General features: G+C 36.3%; 1 protein-coding gene across 1 annotated transcript; it reads left to right on the forward strand.

Moving 5' to 3' along the window:
* Positions 1 to 989: 989 nt before the first annotated feature.
* On the forward strand, positions 990 to 24,846 carry LOC123531303 (splicing factor 3B subunit 1-like; the record flags this gene model as incomplete). Its single annotated transcript, XM_053517954.1, has 19 exons — positions 990 to 1,187; positions 1,579 to 1,668; positions 2,215 to 2,332; positions 4,192 to 4,265; positions 6,490 to 6,672; positions 6,969 to 7,655; positions 7,889 to 8,036; positions 8,936 to 9,090; positions 9,716 to 9,982; positions 10,359 to 10,629; positions 11,114 to 11,259; positions 14,123 to 14,395; positions 15,361 to 15,582; positions 15,993 to 16,175; positions 17,120 to 17,298; positions 19,066 to 19,251; positions 20,631 to 20,903; positions 21,859 to 22,075; positions 23,690 to 24,846. Coding segments are annotated over 19 exons (4,029 nt in total), but the record flags the coding sequence as incomplete, so codon positions are not given.
* Between the last annotated feature and the right edge of the window lie 609 nt (positions 24,847 to 25,455).

The following is a 25,455-nucleotide window of genomic DNA, read 5'->3' on the forward strand; positions in this document are numbered from 1 at the left end:
TAGAACTTAATGGTTTCCACATTAGAACGCTCACGAATGCATTTTGGACGCGAAAATAATATGCTCATGACCCCTCTCGAAAAACTATGAGCTGCATTAAACCATCCTATCAAAATTTAGTTGACATTAAAACATAAACTTGCCTTGCTGACATTTTATGAATGTATATTTTGTGTTTTGTTTTCACTGTAAATTAGTGTCATATCGACAGTCTTACGTAATTGAAACCAGTGTCAGTGTAGGTATCTCCTCGCACCTGTCACATTATTAATTTATTAAAGCAAGTAAGTCTGACCAGTATATTATGACTTTTTTGGATTTTTTAAAGTCTTCATTTTCCTAACAGTAAAATGCAGATACGGGTAAGGCTTAGAGGGATGACAACTGAAAAATATCAGATCATGAAATAAGTCATCCCGATAAGCCAAATGAGTAAGGAATCAAAATCCCTGCTGCAAAAGTAGCAGGGTTATCATAATCCCCTTCATGAAAATGTTAGGGCTATCGTTAGACTAGCTCCTAGACTATGATATATCTTTTTACATTTTTATGATTAAATATAGTGAACTGAGCCAGTCTATATCCTATGTCCAATATCATATGATAATTTAAACATCATTCCTCTGTGAAAATCTCTAAAATAGACTGGCTTTTGTCTCTATGAAATTGAATTCGCCAAAAAAAAGGGAAAAATGTAGAAATATATGTATTATCAGTCTAGTGGCTAGTCTAGGCTATCATAAAAGCATGAAGGGGATTTTGTAACATCCTATCTTTTTTAGTAAAGGGGATTTTAATATACACATGCGGAAAACAGATTTATACGGGGTAAGAATCGAGGAACACTGGTTAGGTTAACTGCCAGTCTTTACAAATTAACTGAAATACTGTTGAAAAATGGTGTTAAACCAAGAACAAACAAATTCTTGTTCAGTGTGTATGCAAAGATGTTTGCCACATGACCATTCTTTTAACATTTTCCTGTCGTATTTGCAGATATTGAAGAACAAGTCCGGAGCATACAGGCCAGAAAACAAGCTCTAAACAAAGAAAACTATGAAGAGACCTCACCAGAGAAGCAGCGAGTGGGTCTGGGTGCTGGTGGACATTTTGACACAGATATTTATGGGTCAACACGCAGTAAATTTGAAGGCTATCACACATATATCCCTGCAGAAGATGCAGAGGTAATTTATATATTGCACTTAACTGTTCCACTTCAAATTAAGAAATGTTATTTCATGACAAGTTTTTAGCGCAACTATTTGAAATTTCTCTAACAAGGAGAGCTATTGTTGTCACCCGCATGTTGGTGTCAGTGTCTCAAAAGTTTTGCAAGTAAGCAAATTTATAAAAAAAAACTACTAAGCCAGATACCTTCAAATTATTCCACATGTAGTAGAGGAGTCCTATTTAATTAGTGCTGTCGGTCTGTCGCAAAGTTTTTCAGTGCATCTCCTCTGACACCACCTGGCAGATTTTTGTAATATTTTCCCAAATTAGAAGTAGCCTCAAGTATCTTTTCATTCCACATTATAAACGACATAAAATAATTACAGTTCTTTATCTTTTCAATAGGATGATGATGATGTAAATCCTGTAGAGACAACAGGGCCAGTGAGGTCAGCAGCACCCTTAAACGCTCTCAATGACTCACTTAACGACAAGGTAGGTCTTCCTTAATTCTGTGTATGAGGGTTGATCCAGAAGTAATGTCAGTTCGTCCATGCGCATTTATTCTTCGTTGTAATAACTACTGTTATAGAAATTAGTTTAAGATGTAAGCTAATTCAGTTATGGTTACATGGATGAATATTATTTTCTAGGGTTGTTTCGTTTTATATATATATATAGTAAACTTTTTTAAAATCATGGCATTTTACACACTTTTCATCATTTTCATAATTAAAATGACTTGGACATCGGAGAAACATTGTAAAAAAAATTACTAGTCTGAACTTGCGCTGAATGAGAGCAAATGACTTATGGTGTGCAGCTGTAGTTACTTCCAAATAGCGGAAACTTCCAAAAACCAGACTTTTCTTCTTCTGGTCCCGAGGGTGTGCGGTTTTCAGAAGTTACACTGTACCTTTATTCAGGATGTCATAGGTTAGAACCTTTGACAACTGGTATAATCTCTGAATGAGGGATGTCTAATGGCTTCTTTTGTACACATGTTTATACTCGTGTCCATGTTTTTCTTGTTTATTTCAGGAATATGACCCCATGGCGGAGCATCGACGAGCAAAGATCTCGGACAGAGAAGATGATTACATGGCACGTCGCCGACAGATGATCATTTCACCAGAGAGATATGATCCATTTGCAGACGGTCAGTATTTATACAACATTGGTTTTAGTTGTGTGTGAGACATCTATTTTAAAAACTGATAACACTAGGAAACTGAGTGCCTTGCTTAAAACATCCATAATCAAATTTTGCATGTTATGACAGAAACTTTTTAGCTTTTAGGGAAAATGTCTATTTTATACAGACATACAAGGCTATCGGTTCCTTAGTTTATTAGTACGCACACAATTTTAAAGGATTTTTTTAGAATGGCTTTTTAATCTATAAGGCCCTGTGTGAAAAGATTTGAGTGAAAATTGGATGTTAGTTGACATAGATGATGGGGAGAGTGTTATTGTAAAAATTACAAAGTCAGTGGACTTCGTTCAGCAATAATTCAGTTATAACAATAGGAATAGAGATGATACAAATTCATGTAAGTATGTGTTTGGTGATGATTTAAAAAAGAATTGATAAAAGCTAATCAAAAGCAATATTTTGTTGTGCAGTATACAAAACCTTGTAGAGGAAAACTGTGGAAGTGTGTGAGCTTGTACATAGTAACTAATGTTGTGTAGTATAGAGAGACTGAAGATGTTTCTTACGGTCTGTGCTCTAAATGTTCATGCTGTTTTAATAGTTACTATTGGTGTGTGCTGTTTTATTTATCATTTTATTTATTGACTTGCAAACTTTTACGAACCGAGACTAATCTGAGAACTTTTCTTTCTAGCTCGACGAACGAGGAGCACCTGGAGATGTCAATTTTAACTCTATAGTATATAAATGATCTAAAAGAGCTTATAATATCTTTTTAGCTTACAATTTATTAAACAATAAAACTTTTCTGAACAATACCAGTTTGATTAGTTTGAATTAAATTTTTCAACAAGTCGAAAAAAAATTTGCACAAGATTACAGAAAACTTTTCCTGGTTAAGTACGAAGGGGCCTTTCTCCAGATGCGTGTGATATGTGTAATTTTTTAAAAATTACAGATCATACTAAGGCAGTATATATGAAATATCAAAAGTATCAGTTAAGTAGCTGTTCAAATACAGCAAAATTCCTCCTATTTCACAACACATTTTACTCTGTGGTTAACACAGTGGGTGTTGATGTGTATTTCTTCCTGTTTTACAAAGTATACATAGTATACTGGTACAGGTGTTTTCATAAGTTCATACTGTCCTGTTCTGACCGAAATAGCTTTACTATTCAGTTTACCAATACAAAGGAAAGTACAAGTGTTCTGTATTTTGGAAAAAGTTGGCATCTGGAGACTGCCCTTTTAATAATTTAATGAGACAGTGCTAAAACAAATAATAGGGTACAGAGAGTGAGAGAGTGCTGAATTGAGAGAATGTTGTGAGTACAGAAAAAAGTTCTACACTAATTCTAGAATTATTGTAGGTGTTAAAGCTGTCATTACAGAAATCATCAGATGACTCCAGTCCTGGTAAAGTACGTATACACGAAATAGTTGTTCAGCTCCAAAAACTGACGCTCGGGATTCCGTAAAGTGAAGGATTTTTTGGACCTCTGTTCAGATATTTAGTGTTTTACAATTGAAAAAAAAAGAAAAACACAAAATTCTCAAGGGTACCAGAAGGTACTGGTAAAAAATCTGTTTGATAAAATAACGAAACCTATACAAAAACAAGTTTTGTATGATGTGGACTTTTTTCTTTGAAAAACTTTTGGAGTTGACAGCTAAATAATGTTTGTTTGCTTTTTCAATCAGGCTAACCATTTAAATATAATATAAAATTTATAACGCTTTCTATTAAGACCATATATATTAAATATTTCTCTTTAGATAAAGAATTTCTGTGATAAATTTACTAATGAATTTTTCCTGTCACGGCCCCGTGTCGTGACCTTTCTGCTTTCTGTTTGCAGGTGGGAAGACCCCCGATCCACAGGCAAGAACATACCATCAGATTATGCAGGAGAAAGCTTTGGCTGCCCAGGAGGTAAACTTGTAGCCAAGCTCTTTGTAATGTCTCAAAATAGCAAGAACGTTACGGGGAGGGGTGGTGGGGGGTGCAAACACTTAATAACTATGAAATCAACTAATTATATCCCCCCCCCCCCCCCCCCCCCCCCCTCTGGGGGAGACATATTGTTTTTGCACTGTCCTTCCGCCCGTCCGTACGTCACACCATTTCCGAGCAATAACTGGAGAACCATTTGACCTAGAACCTTCAAACTTGATAGGGTTGTAGGGCTGCTGGAGTAGACGACCCCTATTGTTTTTGGGGTCACTCTGTCAAAGGTCAAGGTCACAGGGGCCTAAACATTGAAAACCATTTCCGATCAATAACTAAAGAACCACTTGACCCAGAATGTTGAAACTTCACAGGATGATTGGTTATGAACAGTAGATGACCCCTAACGTTTTTGGGGTCACTCCGTCAAAGGTCAAGGTCACAGGGGCCTGAACATTGAAAACCATTTCCGATCAATAACTAGAGAACCACTTGACCCAGAATGTTGAAACTTCATAGGATGATTGGTCATGTAGAGTAGATGACCCCTATTGTTTTTGGGGTCACTCTGTTAAAGGTCAAGGTCACAGCGGCCTGAACATGGAAAACCATTTCCAGTCAGTAACTTGAGAACCACTCGACCCAGAATGTTGAAACTTCATAGGATGATTGCTCATGCAGAGTAGATGACCATTTCCAGTCAATAACATGAGTACCACTTGACCCAGAATGTTGAAACTTCATAGGATGATTGTACATGCAAAGTAGATGACCCCTGTCAATTTTGGGGTCATTCTGTTAAAGGTCAAGGTCACAGGGGCCTGAACATTGAAAAACATTTCCGGTCAGTAACTTGAGAACAACTTTACCCAGAAATTTGAAACTTCATAGGATGATTGATCATGCAGAGTAGATGACCCCTATCGATTTTGGGATCACTCTGTCAAAGGTCAAGGTCACAGGGGCCTGAACATGGAAAACCGTTTCCGATCAATAACTTGAGAACCTCTTGACCCAGAATGTTAAAACTTTATAGGATAATTGGACATGCAGAGTAAATGACCCCAATTAATTTTTGGGGTCACTCTAATAAAGGTCAAGGTCACAGGGGCCTGAACATGGAAAACCATTTCCTGTCAGTAACTTGAGAACCACTCAACCCAGAATGTTGAAACTTCATAGGATGATTGCTCATGCAGAGTAGATGACCCCTATCGATTTTGGGGTCACTCCGTTAAAGGTCAAGGTCACAGGGGCCTGAACATTGATAACCATTTCCGATCAGTAACTTGAGAACCTCTTGATCCAGAATGTTGAAACATCATAGGATAATTGAACATGCAAGTAGATGACCCCTATTGATTTTTGGGTCAGTCTGTTAAAGGTCAAGGTCACAGGGGCCCGGTCATGTCAAATCATTTCCGGAAAATAACTTGAGAACCACTTGACCTAGAATGTTAGAACTTAATAGGATGATTGGACATGCAGAGTAGATGACCCCTATTTATTTTGGGGTCACTTGATCAAAGGTCAAGGTCACAGGAGCCTGAACAGTGACTTGAGAACCACTAGGCCAAGAGTGTTGAAACTTAGTGGGATGACTGGACATGCCAAGTAGATGATCCCTATTGCAGCCAACCATCAGTGTCTCTTTGACTTTCGCTCCTGACCCCTACTGACTTCTTGCCTGTATCACTTTGCATTGGGGGAGGCCTGCGCTTTTTTGCAAAAGCATCTTCTAGTTTCATTTGCTTACAATTTCAGGGTTTTGTCAAAACAGCAATTTTTCGTAGACTAATATTATGTCATGCGATTTTATTGGTTGTAAGTATTAAAGATGAAGTACATGGGAACTTTGTGTATTTTGGGATTTAATTTTTTTGGGTGACACACAGGAAATCTACATGTAAGACAAGTGGTCTGTTTGTGAACAATTACAATTGTCAATATACCATTGGACTAGTCGTGGATGTACCCAGATTTAATGTGTACTTGTTTTTGTATTCCTCTGTTGAAAATTTAAGGGGTAGCACACATTTCTGGTTTTGCCATGCTTTTAAAGCCATATTTATTATGTAAGGAGTGAAATTTTATATTAATTATGTAACAATTAGTAATAAAAGTGCCTAGTTTTGTTCAACATGTTAATTTATATCCTTATATATGTGTATTAATATAGGCTTACTTCATTATAAATTTTTGATTGCAGAAAGGTTTACGTGAGCAGATGAAGGACAAGGCAAAGGCTGGAGACCTGAAGGCTGTCAACAGTGCTGGTTCTCAAAAGGTGCAGGAAAAGAAGAAACGAAGATGGGACCAGCCTATGAGCGAGGAACCAGCAAAGAAGAAAGCCTCATCTTGGGATCAGGCTGAAGTAGGAACACCATCACAGGTAAACAAACATGAACACATTTTCTCAGTAATATCAAAGCTAGGGAGCGGCAAGGTCATCCTGACCTCTGAGATTTCTTTTAGAGTAAAACTCCAATTAATATCTTTTTCCTTCCCTTCAGTCATAATGTTTTTTAGTCCACTGTGAAAATGTTTTAAAATCTGAAAGAAATAATGTAAAATGTGATTATTAGATCTTAACGTAACATCAGAGTGCTCTGTATTTTAGTAAGTTCTGTCTTGTTTAAAAAAAAATCATTCAGTTGTATTATCCAGCCTGTATTCCTGTTGTTTCAGGCAAAATGGGATGAGACACCAAGTAAAGCTAAAGGATCAGCAACCCCAGGAGCCACACCAGGTGCAAGTACCAGAATGTGGGATGCCACTCCAGGACATGCTACCCCGGGGGCAGCCACACCAGGACGTGAAACCCCAGGTCACCAAGCCACACCCAGTGCTAGAAGAAATAGATGGGATGAGACACCAAGAGCTGAGGCTACACCAGGACACACGACTCCAGGAGGTCACCAGGCAGGATGGGCAGAAACGCCAAAAACTGATAGAGCGGGAGATTTGATTGAGGACACTCCTACTCCGGCAGCCAGTAAGAGACGATCACGTTGGGACGAAACTCCTGGTGCACAGACTCCAACAATGACTCCTGGAAATATGACCCCAAGCATGACCCCAGGAGGAACGACACCTGGCGGTATGACACCTAGCGGCATGAGTGGCATGACAACACCTGGGGGCGGGACACCTAGTGGTTTCACACCAGGGGGCCTCACACCTGGAGGTTTCACACCAAGTGGAGTTACCCCGACTGGATCTAAAGCAATGGCTATGGCAACCCCAACACCAGGACACTTAATGTCAATGACCCCGGAACAACTGCAGGCCTACACTTGGCAGAGGGAAATAGATGAACGAAACAGGCCACTCGGTGATGATGAACTGGATGGGATGTTCCCTCCAGGATATAAGGTAGTGCTTTTAGTCACATTTTCAACAGAAATATATCCAGACAGACACAGTTTATAAGATTAAGTAAAATTTCTCTTAAATCTAAAAATATACATGTGCTAATGGTACTTCTGTAGAATGTTATTATTGTTTATGTTAAAAGCAAGCCTGTGGTTTAATATTAAAAAAAATGAAAATCAGTTGAAGATAAACATATGACATTTGATATAATCAGAGGATTAACCCTTTTTCAGGTTCTACAACCACCTACTGGTTACATCCCTATCAGAACCCCTGCCAGAAAGTTGATAGCCACTCCCACACCTATGGCGGCCACACCCCAGGGATTCAGAATGCAAACACCAGATCACAAAACATCAGTAGTGGATATGCAGCCTAAAGGTTAATTATTGTGCTTATAAATATTTTTTTGAACAATTGTGGTTAAAAAAGTAAAGTTGGTCCTTTGTGAACCTAATTAGCTGATGAAGCTTCAAATTTCAGTGCAGTATAAACTAGATGACAAAAAAATGTATGAAAACCTAGAAAGGTTGTAAAAAGGCTATCAAGGAATATAAGATTTATCCTGATCTACAGCTACAGTATTTTGGGCTTCAGTTTAGTTACATGCTATTATTAATTCTTAATACTTCGAATTTTGGTTGCTGAAACAGATATATAATGTAGAATAATAGCTTTAACATAATTTTGTTGTTTGTAAAAATCCATGTAATTCTCTGTACTACAATTCAGATTTAACCCTTACCCTGCTATATTTCTATAATGGACTGGTCCATCTTTCAATTTGGACAGTACCACTTACTACTTAAAGGGCTTTTCACTGAAAATTTACTGACTGAATAGCGAACAGTGCAGACCATGATCAGACTGCACGGATGTGCAGGCTGGTCTTGGTCTGCACTGGTTGCAAAGGCAGAATCATCTGCTGCCAGCAGGCTAAGGGTTTAAGTTCCATAAGGCTTTAAATTGTATTTAAAAACAGATGAAACAGCTTATGCATAATTGCTTGGTAAGAAAGAATTACTTTAATACTGTACTTGAACTTTTACACTTAGAGCCATAAAAGGAGTTAATGTAATTAAAAACTATAGATTCAATAAAACTTTCTACATGTTCATCAGTATTCAGACCTTTGACATGTATTAGAGACATAGGATTTAACAAGAAATTAATATATATGTTCATAACGGAAAATGTGGCAGCCACGTTTTTAAACAAATGCATTATAGCCTTTAAATAAATTGATGCTGTTGTTTACAGTAAGCTGTTATTGTTTCCAGGAAATTTGCCAATGATGAAGCCAGATGACATGCAGTATTTTGACAAGCTTCTACAAGATGTAGATGAGGAATCTCTGTCACCAGAGGAACAGAAAGAACGTAAAATCATGAAACTGCTTCTCAAGATCAAAAATGGAACTCCACCAATGAGAAAGGTAGAAACATAAGTCTAAAACTTAGTTACTTGAGTAATTTTAACCAGTTTAAAGGTTGTGCATTCAAAATTCCTAGGAAGGTGAAAGCTTTATCTGTATGTCAATATTGACATACAGAAAATTTGTCAGGGGTCATTCTTTCTACACCACAGATTTAAGTTGGGAAATTATTTAAGAAAAACAAGTCGGGACTGGTGCAGAATCCAGAAACAGTGGCTAGGTAAACAGACTGCAGTTAGCTGACATACATTTATGTTGAAATATTGTGTTGAACCAAAGTCAAACGAGCATTAGAAGTTTGAAATCAAGTTTTGTCAGCATTGTTATTCTAACTTTCACCTTTCCTTAATATATACATCTATAGAAACTTGTCTTTAAAGTTATTTTGATGTCTTATTAGTTATTTTGAATATCAGAGCAATTGGGAACATGTTTTCAGCTTTGGGTAATATTTTTTGAAATGTGTAACTACATTGTACTCTGAAAGGTATGCACCTACATGTAGAAATTTTTCCAGTTACTTAAAGTTTATGAATGTCTCAAATGCATGTTGGCTTTAATACTGGAATTATGATCAACTACAGATTTGAAGGAAAATTAAACGTAATTTATTTATTATTAACAGGCTGCTCTCAGACAAGTAACAGACAAAGCTAGGGAGTTCGGGGCCGGACCCTTGTTCAACCAGATCCTGCCTCTTCTTATGTCGCCGACACTGGAGGATCAGGAACGCCATCTGTTGGTCAAGGTCATTGATCGTATCTTATACAAGCTTGATGATCTTGTGCGTCCATACGTGCACAAGATCCTGGTTGTGATAGAACCACTGTTGATTGATGAAGATTACTACGCTCGTGTAGAAGGCAGAGAAATCATATCTAATCTTGCTAAGGTTTGTATATATATATAGCTTACTGTACAGTTGTGTTTTTTCAAAACTGTTGATGCAGTTGAGAACAGTTATTATATGCTATTTACAATTTAAGATACATACATTATTTTCCCCTTTCTATTTGGACATGCAGTCTTGGTAAAAACCCTTTTACTACGTACTGATTATTTAGTATTCAAATTACAAAAAAAAACATGTATGTGTCCTCGTAAGATAAGATTTTAAGCAACCATGTAATAGCATATTAATGTAAATAATGAATCATAAACGGCAGTGAAATGACAAAAAAGGCTGTGCATTATTTTTTTAATTCACCACTGTATGTCCACACACGTGGCAACATGCCTTCAGAAAAGTTTGTTTTAATTGTTTTCAGGCTGCAGGGCTGGCCACTATGATCTCCACCATGAGACCTGATATTGACAACATGGACGAGTACGTCCGTAACACGACAGCTCGAGCCTTCGCTGTAGTAGCCTCAGCTCTCGGCATACCGTCACTGCTTCCCTTCTTGAAAGCTGTATGTAAGAGTAAGAAGTCTTGGCAGGCTAGACATACTGGTATCAAGATTGTACAGCAGATTGCCATTCTTATGGGATGTGCCATTTTACCACATCTGAAGTCACTTGTTGAAATTATTGAACATGGTAATTTTTACATTACAGTTTATATTAAGAATCAGTTGCTTAGGCTATAAACAGGTTGGTTGTTTCGTAGTTTTTGACTGGAATAGGTACTTAAAGTAGAAGGTAAGTTTCTCTTTTTGGAGAGAAACTTAGAGGTATAAATAAAATTGAGAAAAAGTATACTGAGTTTAATTATTTATAAAATTGTTGGAATAATTTCTCTTTTCAACTGATAACTTTTATTTCCCTTTGCAACTGATACCAGTAAAACTTGTAGGAGTCTTAAATATATGATGAGTAATATATTTTTGCCTCAGAAAAACTACCTTTATGTAGATTTTACATAATCATATGTCACTAGTAACTCATCGGTTCTTAAAATTTGAAAATATTATATATTTTTCTCTAATAAAACAGATATATAAATAGGCTAGGGCATTCACTTGGTAAGGTTTGCATTAACTCAGTGAGATTGCCTTTGCTTTAAACTAGTTGTATTTTTCAGGTCTGGTTGATGAGCAGCAAAAAGTACGTACCATCACAGCTTTGGCCCTGGCTGCCCTGGCCGAGGCAGCTACACCATACGGTATTGAATCCTTCGACAGTGTGCTCAAACCTTTATGGAAGGGTATCAGACAACATAGAGGAAAGGTATAGTAAACTATTTAATAGTCATGAGCTTCTGTTGTTTCTTGTTGAATGGATGTGCACTTAACTTTCATAAATTAATTTAATAAATTATGAAATCATAAACAGTGAAACAGTAGTGCCTCAAGGTTAAAGGTCAATAATTCAAATCCTTCTTTGTTTCATATAAAAACGACAACTTCAGATCGTCTTTACGTATCTTTAGAGAACATCACTTTTTCCTACACCTATTTTTCATGAAAGTTCTATCACAAATTAACGAAAAAATGAAAAGAAAATAGGGGGTTTTGTAGTTCCTAGTGAAATGCCAGTCAGTTGAGGTCTGCTACCCTAAAAACGGCGCATATTTGCTCTTGTCCGAGCAGTAAACACCTACTTCCGGTTTCGATCTGCAAAACTTGCCATGTGGGGTGTATGAACATGAAAACCGTCTCATTTCATGCAGAATGTATTCTAGTAGTGAAAAATGGTGATTAAAGCACTCGTTCTACATGAATTTGCGCAAAAAATTGGAAAATTATTTATTATGGGCTTCTTTCGACTACACCACGGAAGCACATTTTCGACCGAATTACTGACCTTATTCCTCAATAACACTGGCTCACTTGAAGAATGCATGTTATCCCTGCTGCTTTCCATCTGTTTTTAGCTCACATGTCACAAAGTGACAGTGTGAGCTTTTGTGATCGCGCAGCGTCCGTCGTCCGTCCGTGCGTCCGTCCGTGCGTAAACTTTTGCTTGTGACCACTCTAGAAGTCACATTTTTCATGGGATCTTTATGAAAGTTGGTCAGAATGTTCATCTTGATGATATGTAGGTCAAGTTCGAAACTGGGTCAACTGCGGTCAAAAACTAGGTCAGTAGGTCTAAAAATAGAAAAACCTTGTGACCTCTCTAGAGGCCATATTTTTCACAAGATCTTCATGAAAATTGGTCAGAATGTTCACCTTGATAATATCTAGGTCAAGTTCGAAACTGGGTCACGTGCCGTCAAAAACTAGGTCAGTAGGTCAAATAATAGAAAAACCTTGTGACCTCTCTAGAGGCCATATTTTTCATTGGATCTGTATGAAAGTTGGTCTGAATGTTCATCTTGATGATATCTAGGTCAAGTTCGAAACTGGGTCACGTGCCATCAGAAACTAGGTCAGTAGGTCAAATAATAAAAAAAACCTTGTGACCTCTCTAGAGGCCATATTTTTCATGGGATCTGTATGAAGGTTAGTCTGAATGTTCATCTTGATGATATCTAGGTCAAGTTCGAAACTGGGTCAGCTGTGGTTAAAAACTAGGTCAGTAGGTCTAAAAATAGAAAAACCTTGTGACCTCTCTAGATGCCATATTTTTCACAAGATCTTCATGAAAATTGGTCTGAATGTTCACCTTGATGATATCTAGGTCAAGTTCGAAACTGGGTCACGTGCCATCAGAAACTAGGTCAGTAGGTCAAATAATAGAAAAACCTTGTGACCTCTCTAGAGGCCATATTTTTCATGGGATCTGTATGAAAGTTGGTCTGAATGTTCATCTTGATGATATCTAGGTCAAGTTCGAAACTTGGTTAGCTGCGGTCAAAAACTAGGTCATTAGGTCTAAAAATAGAAAAACCTTGTGACCTCTCTGGAGGCTATACTTTTGAATGGATCTTCATGAAAGTTGGTCAGAATGTTCATCTTGATGATATCTAGGTCAAATTTGAAACTGGGTCACGTGCCGTCAATAACTAGGTCAGTAGGTCAAATAATGAAAAAACCTTGTGACCTCTCTAGAGGCCATATTTTTCATGGGATCTGTATGAAAGTTGGTCAGAATGTTCATCTTGATGATATCTAGGTCAGGTTCAAAACTGGGTCACATGAGGTCATAACCGGGTCACTATGTCAAATAATAGAAAAAAATGACGTCATACTCAGTTCAAAACTGGGTCATGTTGGGACAGGTGAGCGATTCAGGACCATCATGGTCCTCTTGTCTATGTTTGGGTCTGTCGAAACTGTAGATCACTTGAGCATTTTGTTTGTCCTCTTGCAACTTTGACAGATTAGTGTTTTATTGTAATTGCATTTGCGTATCAGTCCACAGTTGCTGTCAGAAGTGCTTTTTCATGGGAACTTGAATTGTTGATTTTCAAATTTTGAAAATGAAGTTAATCAAAAGTAATTTATTCATTGGGATATAACTTCAGTTGAACTGAAGCAGTGATGAAAATTAGTCCCCACAAATAATACTGATATTACTATATTAACATTTCAGTCAGTGTAACAAATCAAATTTCAGCAAAATAAGAAGCTGATGTTAAAACTTTTAAGAGACTTACTTACAAGTCTGTTTATTTTAATTTTAACAATTTTGTTGCACCATTTTACTTACCACTTTTAAGTAGCCTCTGTGTGCTGGACAAATTAGCGATAACGAATTCCGGGCTGTTTTTCCCTATAAAGCTATGCAGTCTTACAGCAAAAAAGATTTTACCCATCAACTTTAATTTCCCAAATGTTTATTAAATGTGAGGTTGTTTTGCAACTTTGTAAACTTTCTATGTGTATTTAGGTTAAGTAAACAAAATTACTTTTGAACAACTATGAAAATGCCATACCAGCAAATAATCCCAAAAAAATTCTTTCGATATATTATGGTAAGTTTCAATTTTTCCCAATTAAGGCAGTTTCCGAGGACACTTTCTTAATTTCACTGGTGTTGTTGGCATTCCTGAATTGATGAAAAAAAAGATTTGAGAATTCATGAAGAAATATGGACTGCTTCAGTGAAAATTATTTAGGATGATGAAAAACTGTTTTCTGTTGCACACAAATAATTTGAATACATTTTGGAATTGTTTTCAGTGACCTGTTTTGTATATTTGTAGGGACTTGCTGCTTTCTTGAAAGCCATTGGTTACTTGATCCCATTGATGGATGCAGAATATGCAAACTACTACACCAGGGAAGTGATGTTGATTCTTATCCGAGAGTTTCAGTCTCCCGACGAGGAAATGAAGAAGATTGTGTTGAAAGTCGTTAAACAGTGTTGTGCCACAGATGGTGTTGAGCCTCAGTACATCAAAGATGAGATTCTACCACCATTCTTCAAACATTTCTGGAACCAGCGCATGGCTCTCGACAGGAGAAATTATCGACAGGTTGTCAAGAGAATTAGTATTGTTTTTCCACGCTGTAAACATTTTTATCCTCAATGTCATTCTGAATATCAGAGAGTTTTAAGAGAGAACGATAGTAATGTTAATTTCAGAAATGGTGAAAGTTGTGTTTTAAGTCCCAAGATGGAGATATTAATGAGGAAAGAATTTAATGCATTTTTGAATATAATAAGAAAAAAAGAAAATAGCTAGTTTGCAATGTGTTGTTGTCCTTAAAGGACTTAAACTAATTAATTTGCAAGAAGCATAAAGGAAATTTGTAGTCATAGAATTTCTTTGGACATTGCACATAATTAATTTATTGCAAAATTAATAGCTTCTGCCTTCTGTAACAGTTTAGTAAATGTATATTTTTTGACACAGAATGTTTTCCAGATACAGTGATGAGAGGGCTGTCTTGAAAACAAGCACAACCTTAGAGAAATGTTTTGCATGTTCTTTTGTTTCCAAGAATAAGGCTAAGAAATATCCCTTCATATATTTCCTAAATAAGGACAACTTGATTATGCAGAATTTGTTACATGTGTGATTTAATTAAATTATGTAAATATTTCATTATTTTTGAAGAGGCACGCCTCTAGATGAACATCAGAGACAACAGTATATATCAAATACTACAATCGTGAATAGATCATTAAATACAAAAAACCATGAATAAATCATTAAATACAAAGTCATGAAAAATTATTGATATTTACACACATTTAAAGTTACTGTCAAATTCATGATATGCAATAAGTTTTATTCATTGGACTTTTTAAATGTTTAAATATTTGATAAATCTGGAGGTGTGGACATTGTATACTTCCTAGCTGGGATTGTTTGCTTGTTTATACTGTATGAGAGAAATTTCTTCAAACAATTTTACTGGTTTCATATCTGTTCATGTATACATATTGAAATAAAGATATTAACCTATTATTTTTATCTTTTTTTGGCAATGACAGCTTGTAGACACTACAGTGGAGATAGCAAACAAAGTTGGGGCTGCTGAGATTATCGGACGAGTTGTGGATGACCTGAAAGATGAGGCGGAACAGTATAGAAAGATGGTAATGGAGACAATAGAGAAGGTGATGGCAAATCAGGGTGCTGCAGACATTGATTCAAGACTGGAAGAACAGCTGATTGACGGTATCCTGTATGCCTTCCAGGAACAGACGACAGAGGTAAGATTTCGAAGCTTGATACTATACTGTTGAATTATGATAATTAATAGTGTAATCCATGATATTTTTTTTTTGAAATTGAATGTGATATTGGGATGATACATATTTTGCAAAACATGATGTTTAAAAAGTTGGCAAAATATTACTTATTGCTGGATGAAAATTTAAACTAAATTCATGATACGCAGTAAGAAACTCAAAGTAGTTCCATTTCAATAGTATACATACTTAGAATTTTTCAGTGTTTTCAGTTATTTCTGATGAAATTTTAAGATTGGTGTGATATTTGATTGAACATGATTTTCTGCATTCCAATTTTTAACACCATTGGTTTAAAAATTATTAACAATGTTTTAAAATTTTATATATAACTGTATTTCATCATGATAACATTGTTTGATTTGTTCCAGGATGTTGTAATGTTGAATGGTTTTGGTACTGTTGTAAACGCCCTTGGTAAACGTGTGAAACCATACTTGCCTCAGATCTGTGGTACAATTCTATGGCGTCTCAATAATAAATCAGCCAAGGTGCGACAACAGGCAGCTGATCTTATCTCGAGGATCGCCATTGTCATGAAAACATGTCAGGAGGTATGTGGTCTTACAACTTCATTGTAACCTCCAGTTTTGTACAGATTTGATTTAGCTCAATTGTAGCAAAATCTTAAAGGTATGCTGGACCCAATAGCATGTAAACATTGAAATTGAAATGTTTGTGTTTTGACAGCATTAGGTTCAAAATAGTACACAATACATTTGTAGCTAAACACATTTATAAATGTGTTCTACCCTTATGAAAATGTCAGCTTTTCAAATAAGGGACTGTTACTGCATAACATTTTATTATGAATGTGGCTCTGTATACACATTAGGTTTACATATAGTAATTATTAGATTAGAATCTCTACATTTGAAGTAAATACCTAAAGATGAAATATTTTAGTGAGAGATGGTCATTGGATATCTTTTAAAGTTTACTGAGCCAATTTTAGGTCATAGAGACCACTTGCTCAGCTGTGTAAACCTAGTGATTTCTTAACAGGTGTTTGTGGGCTTGAGCCCAGGGCAAGGAGAATGTTCTTTGATTGACTGAAGAAAATAATTGTGTAACTAATGTAGAGAAGTTGTTGGTTCATTGAGAGGAAATGATAAGACCAGTAATACTGCCAAGAAATGAAGGTTGACGGCTGTATATCACTGAATTACTGCTGAAAAAACAGCACTAAACCAAATGTAGAAACAATCTAGAAATTTCAGTTGTCGTATACATCTAATGCTATATGTAATTTATAGCTAGGAAGTCTTGGTACTGTTGCTGTTCTTTTGGACTGTTCTCCTTTGTTAATGACTCTCCTCAAGCACATATGTGAACTGCAATGGATTTTATGGATTTAATATAAGGGAAGTTGTCTGTTAATTTCTGAGAAATAGTTTCAACTTGTTCGAAACAGATCACTGACTAATATACTGTAGAACTCTATAAAGAATCTACTAGGATGTTGTATTGCCCTCAAATGTTCTGCTTTGTTTTACAGGAGAAGTTAATGGGTCATCTTGGTGTTGTGTTATATGAGTACCTGGGAGAAGAATACCCAGAAGTATTGGGAAGTATCCTTGGAGCCTTGAAGGCCATTGTGAATGTGATTGGTATGACAAAAATGACCCCACCCATCAAAGATCTGTTACCTAGACTTACACCTATCCTGAAAAACAGGTAAAGGTTACTTCATTTACAGATTACAGGGTGGTGAACTTTATCGCCTTGCAAGACTGTGTTCTCCATTACAACATTTTATCTGAAATCATTTATTCTCCACCTCTTACTTTTGTGGGGAAGTTGAAAGTTAACTTGCAGAGAATAGGTTAGTACTGGTATAGAATCCAGGAACAATGACTACCATGACCTAACTGAAATACTGTTGAAAATGGCAATAAACCAAAAACAAAAAAACAAAAACTGTAATACCATTGAAAAATATGTAAAACTCATTAAAGTGTAGAAATACAATGTTTATATATTTATGTCTCCCACCACACAGTGGTGTGGGAGACATATTGATTTACTCCAGTCTGTGTGTGTGTCTGTCACAAAGCTTGTCTGCACTCTAAGTCGAACATTTCTCATCCGATTTTCACCAAACTTGAACAAAATGTGTTTGACCATAAGACCTCGGCCAAGTTCGATAACTAGCCAAATCGGTCCAGGCGTCTTGGAGTTATGGCCCTTGAATTACCAAAAATCGTTTTTTTTACTCTTGTCCGCACTCTAATTCGAATATTTCTCATCCAATCTTCACCAAACTTGAACAAAATGTGTTTGACTATGAGACCTCAGCCAAGTTCGATAATTAGCCAAATCGGTCCAGGCATTTTGGAGTTACGGCCCTTGAATTATCGAAAAATTGGCCTTTTTACTCATGTCCGCACTCTTAATCAAACATTTCTCATCCGATCTTCACCAAACTTGAACAAAATGTGTTTGACCATGAGACCTCGGCCAAGTTCGATAACTAGCCAAATCGGTCCAGGCATTTTGGAGTTACGGCCCTTGAATTACCGAAAAATTGGCATTTTTACTCTTGTCCGCACTCTAAGTCGGACATTTCTCATCCGATCTTCACCAAACTTGAACAAAATATGTTTGACCATGAGACCTCGGCCAAGTTCGATAACTAGCCAAATCGGTCCAGGCATTTTAGAGTTACGGCCCTTGAATTACCGAAAAAATCCGTCTGTTTACTCTTGTCCGCTCTCTAAGTCGAACATTTCTCATCCGATCTTCACCAAACTTGAACAAAATGTGTTTGGCCATAAGACCTTACCCAAGTTTGATAACTAGCCAAATCCGTCCAGGCACTTTTGATTTATGGCCCTTGAATTACTGATTGGATCCACTCATCCAGACCATCTAATTGGATCCACTTGTCTAAAACATCTAGAGAAACTAACATTTTTCATAGGGGCAGTTGTGGGAGACATGCACTTTTCTCAAAAGCATCTCTAGTTAATATGGATTTTAGGACCAGAAAGTAGGCAGTTATATGTAAGGTTTAATTAGTTTTATCTTTGTGTGTAGTGAGCTTTGCTGCAAACACCCTAGATATACACAGCATATGGTCTTAAAACTTTAGTCACTAAACTAATTGTGAAACCTAAAGACCTTAAAGACTTGCCCAAAAAGCTCAAAAGATAGAAGAAAAGACTGGACCTAAAGTTTGCAGCTGCTTCTGTATAAGTGTATGGTTAATATTTTTCATGAGGATTTGACAGAAGACATGTCAGAAGTTTTTTATATCAAACATTCTATTCATTTGGTCAATTGTCATTTACCAGCAAGAAGTCTACTCAGACTGCAACAAGACAAAGTAAGGACAACAGGTTAGGTGTTAACTTGCTGCTTTACATTAACAGAAATATGGTAGAAAAATGGAGTTAAACCTATGTCAAAAGAGAATCTTTAAAGTTGAATTTTCTGTTGCAGACATGAAAAGGTACAAGAGAACTGTATAGACCTTGTAGGTCGTATTGCTGACCGTGGAGCGGAATATGTGTCCGCTAGAGAATGGATGAGAATCTGTTTTGAATTGTTAGAACTGTTGAAAGCCCACAAGAAAGCTATCAGAAGAGCAACAGTCAACACATTTGGTTATATTGCAAAAGCTATTGGGTAAATAAAGTCTTGATAATGTTTTAATTACCAATTTCTGCTGTGTTTGGCATTTTCTTGTATTTAAAGCGATTTCAGATTTTAACATGAGAATATTGCGATTATCTTTTTTACTAATTACAGAAATTCTTGTATTGTAAACTACATGAAGCTAGGCAACACACAGCTTTTTGCGAAGTTTGTCTATATTTTTAGTTTGACTACATGAAATATATGGAGTGCTATCCTACTCTCAGTGTCCCAGTCCTCTTTGTTAAAGATTTGATGCACTTACACTTTATCTGTGTTAGTACTAAACGGATTTGCTTTAAACTTCCTCATCATAATTCACATTGACACAAGGGCCATAACTCTGACACCAGTATACACTTTTTACTTAGAATTTCGGTTAAAAATTATTGATGTAATTTCACACAGCTATTATTACTAAATGTATTTGATTCATACTTGAAACATTTGTTTCACATCATCACCCGCATCATATAACACAAGGTTCATAACTGGCACCAATATTTCATGAATTATATGCCATTTTTACTTACAGTTTTAAGTTAATTTTGATGCACTTCCACTATATCTTTGTTATTACTTAATGGCTTTGATTCAGACTTAAAATAATTCTTCCACATCATCGTCCATATCTAATGACAAAGGGTACATAACTGTGATGCCACATAACTCTGACACCATTTTTTGCATCACTTGACACAAGGTCCAGAACTCTGGCGCCAATATTTCATGAACTGTTCCATGTTTAACTTTAATACAATTTCAGACAAAAATTGTGATGCACTTTCAGTCTGTCTCTGTTGTTACAAAATGGATATGATTTAAACAGTCATGTAACATCACTAACATTATATGGCACAAGGTCCATAACTCTGGCTCAGTAATTTCATGAGTATGCCCCCTTTTTACTTTGAATTTCTTGTTAAACTTTTTATGCACTTTCATTCTATCTCAGTTATTGCTGAATGGATTTTATTCAAAACTTAAAATAGTTGTTCCACATCTTTAGCCACATCATATGGCTCAAGGTGCATTACTCTTGCAGAAATAGTCCGTGCATTATGTCCCTTTTGTACTTAGTGTTTTAATACACATACTCTGTCTCTGTTATTACCAAATTACATGTCACTCTGATATAAACTGTTGTCCAACACCACATTGGCAGCATTAAGCACCAGCTTCCTCAGATATGCCCTAGTTCACTTTGCAGCATTGAATTAGCTGAGCACTCTGTCTACTGTGTCAGCTCTTGTATCTATTCCATTTCAGTCTTTTAAATATGTTTTTCACATCTAGAACCTAGCCAAACAATGTCAGAATCAAGTTTTAACACAGCTGCTTTTTACCCAGTACTTTCTTTCCTGTTTCAGTCCCCATGACGTATTAGCTACATTACTCAACAATCTGAAGGTACAGGAACGACAGAATCGTGTGTGTACAACAGTAGCTATAGCTATCGTAGCAGAAACATGTTCACCATTCACAGTGTTACCCGCTTTAATGAATGAATATCGTGTACCAGAACTGAATGTACAAAATGGTGTGCTCAAATCTCTATCCTTTATGTTTGAATACATTGGTGAAATGGGAAAAGATTATATTTATGCAGTAACACCACTGTTAGAAGATGCTCTAATGGACAGGTAAGCAGTAACTGTTGTTAATATCTCTTTTTACTTGGTCTTTTCATGTGAAGAAGGCATCTGACTGGCTTATAGAAGGTTGGTGGTTCTACCCAGGTGACTGCCTGTGATGAAATAATGCCCATGGGACACCTGGGGTTTTCTTCCACCATCAAAAGCTAGAAAATCACCATATGACTTATAATAGTGTAGGTGTGATGTTAAACCCAGCAAAAAAGATAGCTTTTCTGCTGATACAGTAACTAGAGTTCATGAAGGAGCACTTTAATCAAAATCGTGTCTAAATGCAAGGTCTTTTGTAACCATCCATTTAATGAAGTTGGCCCTGCATGAGATCTGGAAGTCATGTTACAAGAAAGAACTGATTTATTTCTGAGCCTGTTTTGCCATTGAAAGAAATTCAAAATTATCTAAATTACAGATAATTGGCTAAAATTATTATGGAGGCAGAAGATGGGGAATTTGTCTGTAGATACAAGTATGCTGAAATGTAGCAGAAGTTAAATTTATGAATCAGATTTATTTCATTGAAACAGGAGTGAAATACCAGTAACCTTGACATGAATCTGTCCTCTGGAATTTCTTCAGAATCTGTACAACTATAGGCAATGAGTCAAAAAGATGATAAATCATATTCTTTCATGCTTCAGCTAGAGACTCTGAGTGTATGCAATATTTCATTGAATGGTTTAGGTTCTGACTTCAAATCACTTACACTTCACCACTTTGGGTTGGGATGTAGAATTTTTTCATGTGAAGAAGCCATCTAGTTGGCTTCTTATAGATGTCGGTGGTTCCTACCAGGTGCCCACCCATGCCTGAAATAATGCCTTGAGGGGCATCTGGTGTCTTCCTTCACCATAAAAAACAGGGAAGTTGCCATATAACATAATTTGGTGGTGTGATGTTAAACCCAACAAAATAAAAATTATTAATTATGTTATAATGTTTTCAGAGATCTGGTACACAGACAGACTTCCATGTCAGCCATCCAGCACATGGCCCTTGGTGTGTTTGGTTTTGGTTGCGAGGATGCCCTTGTTCACCTGATGAACTATGTGTGGCCTAATGTGTTTGAAACCTCACCACATGTTGTTCAGGCATTTATGGGGGCCATTGAGGGCATGAGAGTAGGTGTAGGACCTTCAAAAGTACTGCAGTATGCTTTACAGGTTAGCTAAACTTTTATCTATGCAATTTATGATTATATGGGTCTTTTTACATTTATACATGTTTGCCAGGTATTAGGACATGTCGTTGATGATGCTCTTCTTCAAAGAAGGAGGGTTATATTGTTTTTCAGAGGTCTGTCGACTGGTCGGTCGGTATGTAGATCAATCCGTTTCCAGATGATAACTCAAGAACGCTTGGGCCTAGGATCATGAAAGTTGATAGGTTGGTTGGTCATAACTAGCAGATGACCCCTACTGATTTTGAGATCAGTAGGTCAAAGGTCAAAGTCACAGTGACCCAGAACAGTTAAACCGTTTCCGGATGACAACTCAAGAACGATTGGGCCTAGGATTACTTTACGATAGTTGATCATGACCAGCAGATGACCCCTATTGATTTTGAGATCAGTAGGTCAAAGGTCAAGGTCACAGTGACCGAGAACAGTTAAACGTTTTCTGGATGATAAGAACGCTTTGGCCTAGGATCGTAAAAGTTGATAGGGAGGTTGATCATGAGCAGCAGATGATCCATATTGATTTTGAAGTCAGTAGGTCTAAGGTCAAGGTCACAGTGACCAGGAATAGTTTAACGGTTCAGGCTTGGGATTTTTCAGGAATGGTCCTGATTTCAGGTTTTCAGCAGCCAGAATTTCCCTATATAATTCAATTGAAAAGAACATTTCAGGCTTCAGAATGTAGATTTCCAGGCTTTTTTTTTTTTTTTTTTTTTTTACTGAATCCCAGGCCTGACAGTTTCCGGATGATAACTCAAAAACGCTTGGGCTTAGGAGCACAAAAGTTGATAGGGAGGTTGATCATGGCCAGCAGCTTACCCCTATTGATTTTGAGGTAACTAGGCCAAAGGTCAAGGACACAGTGACCCGGAACAGTAAAACCATTTCCAGACGATAACTTTAGAATGCTTCGGCCTAGGAGCTTAAAACTTAATAGGGAGGTTAATCATGACCAGCAGATGACCCCTATTGATTTTGAGGTCAGTAGGCCAAATGTCAAGGACATGGTGACCTGGAACAGTAAAACCATTTCCAGATGATAACTTGAGAATGCTTGGGCCTAGGATTATAAAACTTAATAGGGAGGTTGATTATGACCAGCAGATGCCCCTATTGATTTTGAGCTCAGTAGGTAAAAGGTCAAGGTCACTTTGACCAAGAACAGGTGGACTATTGTGCACAATGACCAAATAATTTCTGTCCTTGGGCAATTACTGAATGCATCAGGGGGGCATTTCGTGTTCTAAGATGTCTTATGTTCTTAAAGTAAGATTTTTGGGAATTTTATTACATTTGTTGCCTTTCCTGCATTTACAAAGTATTTCTAGTATGTATTGGACAGCAAGAAGTATTTTATAGCATTTAATAAAACTTTTAAGGTAGTTGTGGATTTAAAATAAAATTTGATAAATCAACTTTCAAATTGTTGAATGTTAAGAAATGAAAAGGTTATGGAATGTTTTCTTAAATGTATGTCTGTCACTTAAAATTTGAGACTGTGAAACAATAACAAATAAGATTTAACACCCGGTCCAGAAAAATAATGTACCAAAAGCTTTTTTTCTGAATTATTTATTAAGAAATACATTTTCCATTACAGGGTTTGTTTCATCCAGCACGTAAAGTTCGAGATGTCTATTGGAAAGTATATAATACTGTATATATTGGAGCACAAGATGGCATGATACCAGCCTATCCCAGGGTTCCTAATGATGCTAAAAATAACTTTCTCAGATACGAACTGGATTACATATTGTGATTGTGCTTTCAACATTGTCTTAAATCGTTAAAATTTTGTCGTCATTCAAGAAGTGAAATGCTTCGACCATCACAAACTTGGTAGAAAAGTGAAATTGTTGCAAGTAGATCATTTGAATCTGCAAAAGTTCTAAAAATTTCATTAATTTCATCACCCATTTCATAAAAAAGACTATTTTTAAAACAGGATTTAATAACTGATAAAATCATTGATAATGTTTACAAAGCAGTACCCTTGGTATGCTTGTTCAATTATTATACATTTGTCATTATGCTACATTATGCTATTGGTTATGTTAAAAATATTTATATGATTAAGTCTTGTAACTTCCCATTTGTATTTGTTCTCAACAACTGTAAGTTGGTTTGAAGCTTTGAAAAGTGCTGTACATTTACGCATCTTGGACAAAGTCAAAGGGGGTAAACATTTGCTAACAGAAAGTAGGTTTTTACTGCTCTGTGTAGGGATACTAGATCTTGAAGTCATTTTTTTTGTTTGTAGAATTCACAATGAACATTGAAGTTTAACTTATTTGACTGTCAGTTGTACATGTAGTGTGATATTGGAATTATTTCACTTAATTACATTTTTGAGCAAGTATTTTACCTAAAAGGAAAATGTTTTGATTTCAAAACTGAGCACCATTGGAACAGTTGGTAATTTTTTCTCCTTTTGGATACATTTCTACAATACTGAAATCTTTTTATCTAAATTCATTTACATAATACAACTTATTGATAGCAAAAGGTCTTTTATAATACTTTTAAGAAGGGGTATTATACCAGCTAGCTGAAATAAGTAATATTTTGTATTTTCTTTGACTTGTAATTAAGTCCATATGAAAGAAATACCTGTGTAATATCCTCTATGTAATACACTGTATTTTGAATATGCTTGAAAATCCTGAATCCTGTGACTTAAAAAAGATCACATGTTTTATGAAACTTTGATTTTGTCATTTGTAAGACTCCATCATGAATAAAATATAGGAAAAAGAATGCCTATGTTGTTAATTTGTTTCAGGTAGCAAAAAGCTGCTCATATACTGTAACATTTTTTCTGAAACAGTGCTCATAGAGAGCTATTAGGGTTGTTGGGTGTTTTCATCAGTCTATTGTCCACAACTTCTTTAATCTAAGCCACCAAGCCTATTTGATCCAAACTTATATGAACGTTCCCTGGGTGGTCTCCTTTTAGATATCTATCTTCAAATCTAAAAGTCATTCTTGCCAAGGCAACCAGAAGGAAAAACTTAAAATATCTCCTCCTCAGAAACTGCTGGCCTAATTTCAAAATGATTTCACAGTAATGCTCCTCAGGCGATGTACAAAGTTCCTTTAAACCGTCATGTTCCATTGAAACATGGCTGCTAGGGGGGCAGGGCTAGTTTTCTCTGTATTAAAATCTGGAAACTACAGGCCAGATCTCAAAATAACTACAGCAATTTTCCTTGGGGTGACCATCTACTAATTTTGTCCTGATTATTATACCCCACAAACAACAAAGCTGCAAAGGGGGTATACTGGTTTCTGGTTGTCCGTCTGTTTGTAGACACAATCTTGTGTGCACCACCTCTCCATGCCCTTGACACAATTTGATGAAACTTC

This window comes from Mercenaria mercenaria, chromosome 11 (assembly GCF_021730395.1).
Source record: "Mercenaria mercenaria strain notata chromosome 11, MADL_Memer_1, whole genome shotgun sequence".
NCBI lineage: Eukaryota > Metazoa > Mollusca > Bivalvia > Venerida > Veneridae > Mercenaria > Mercenaria mercenaria.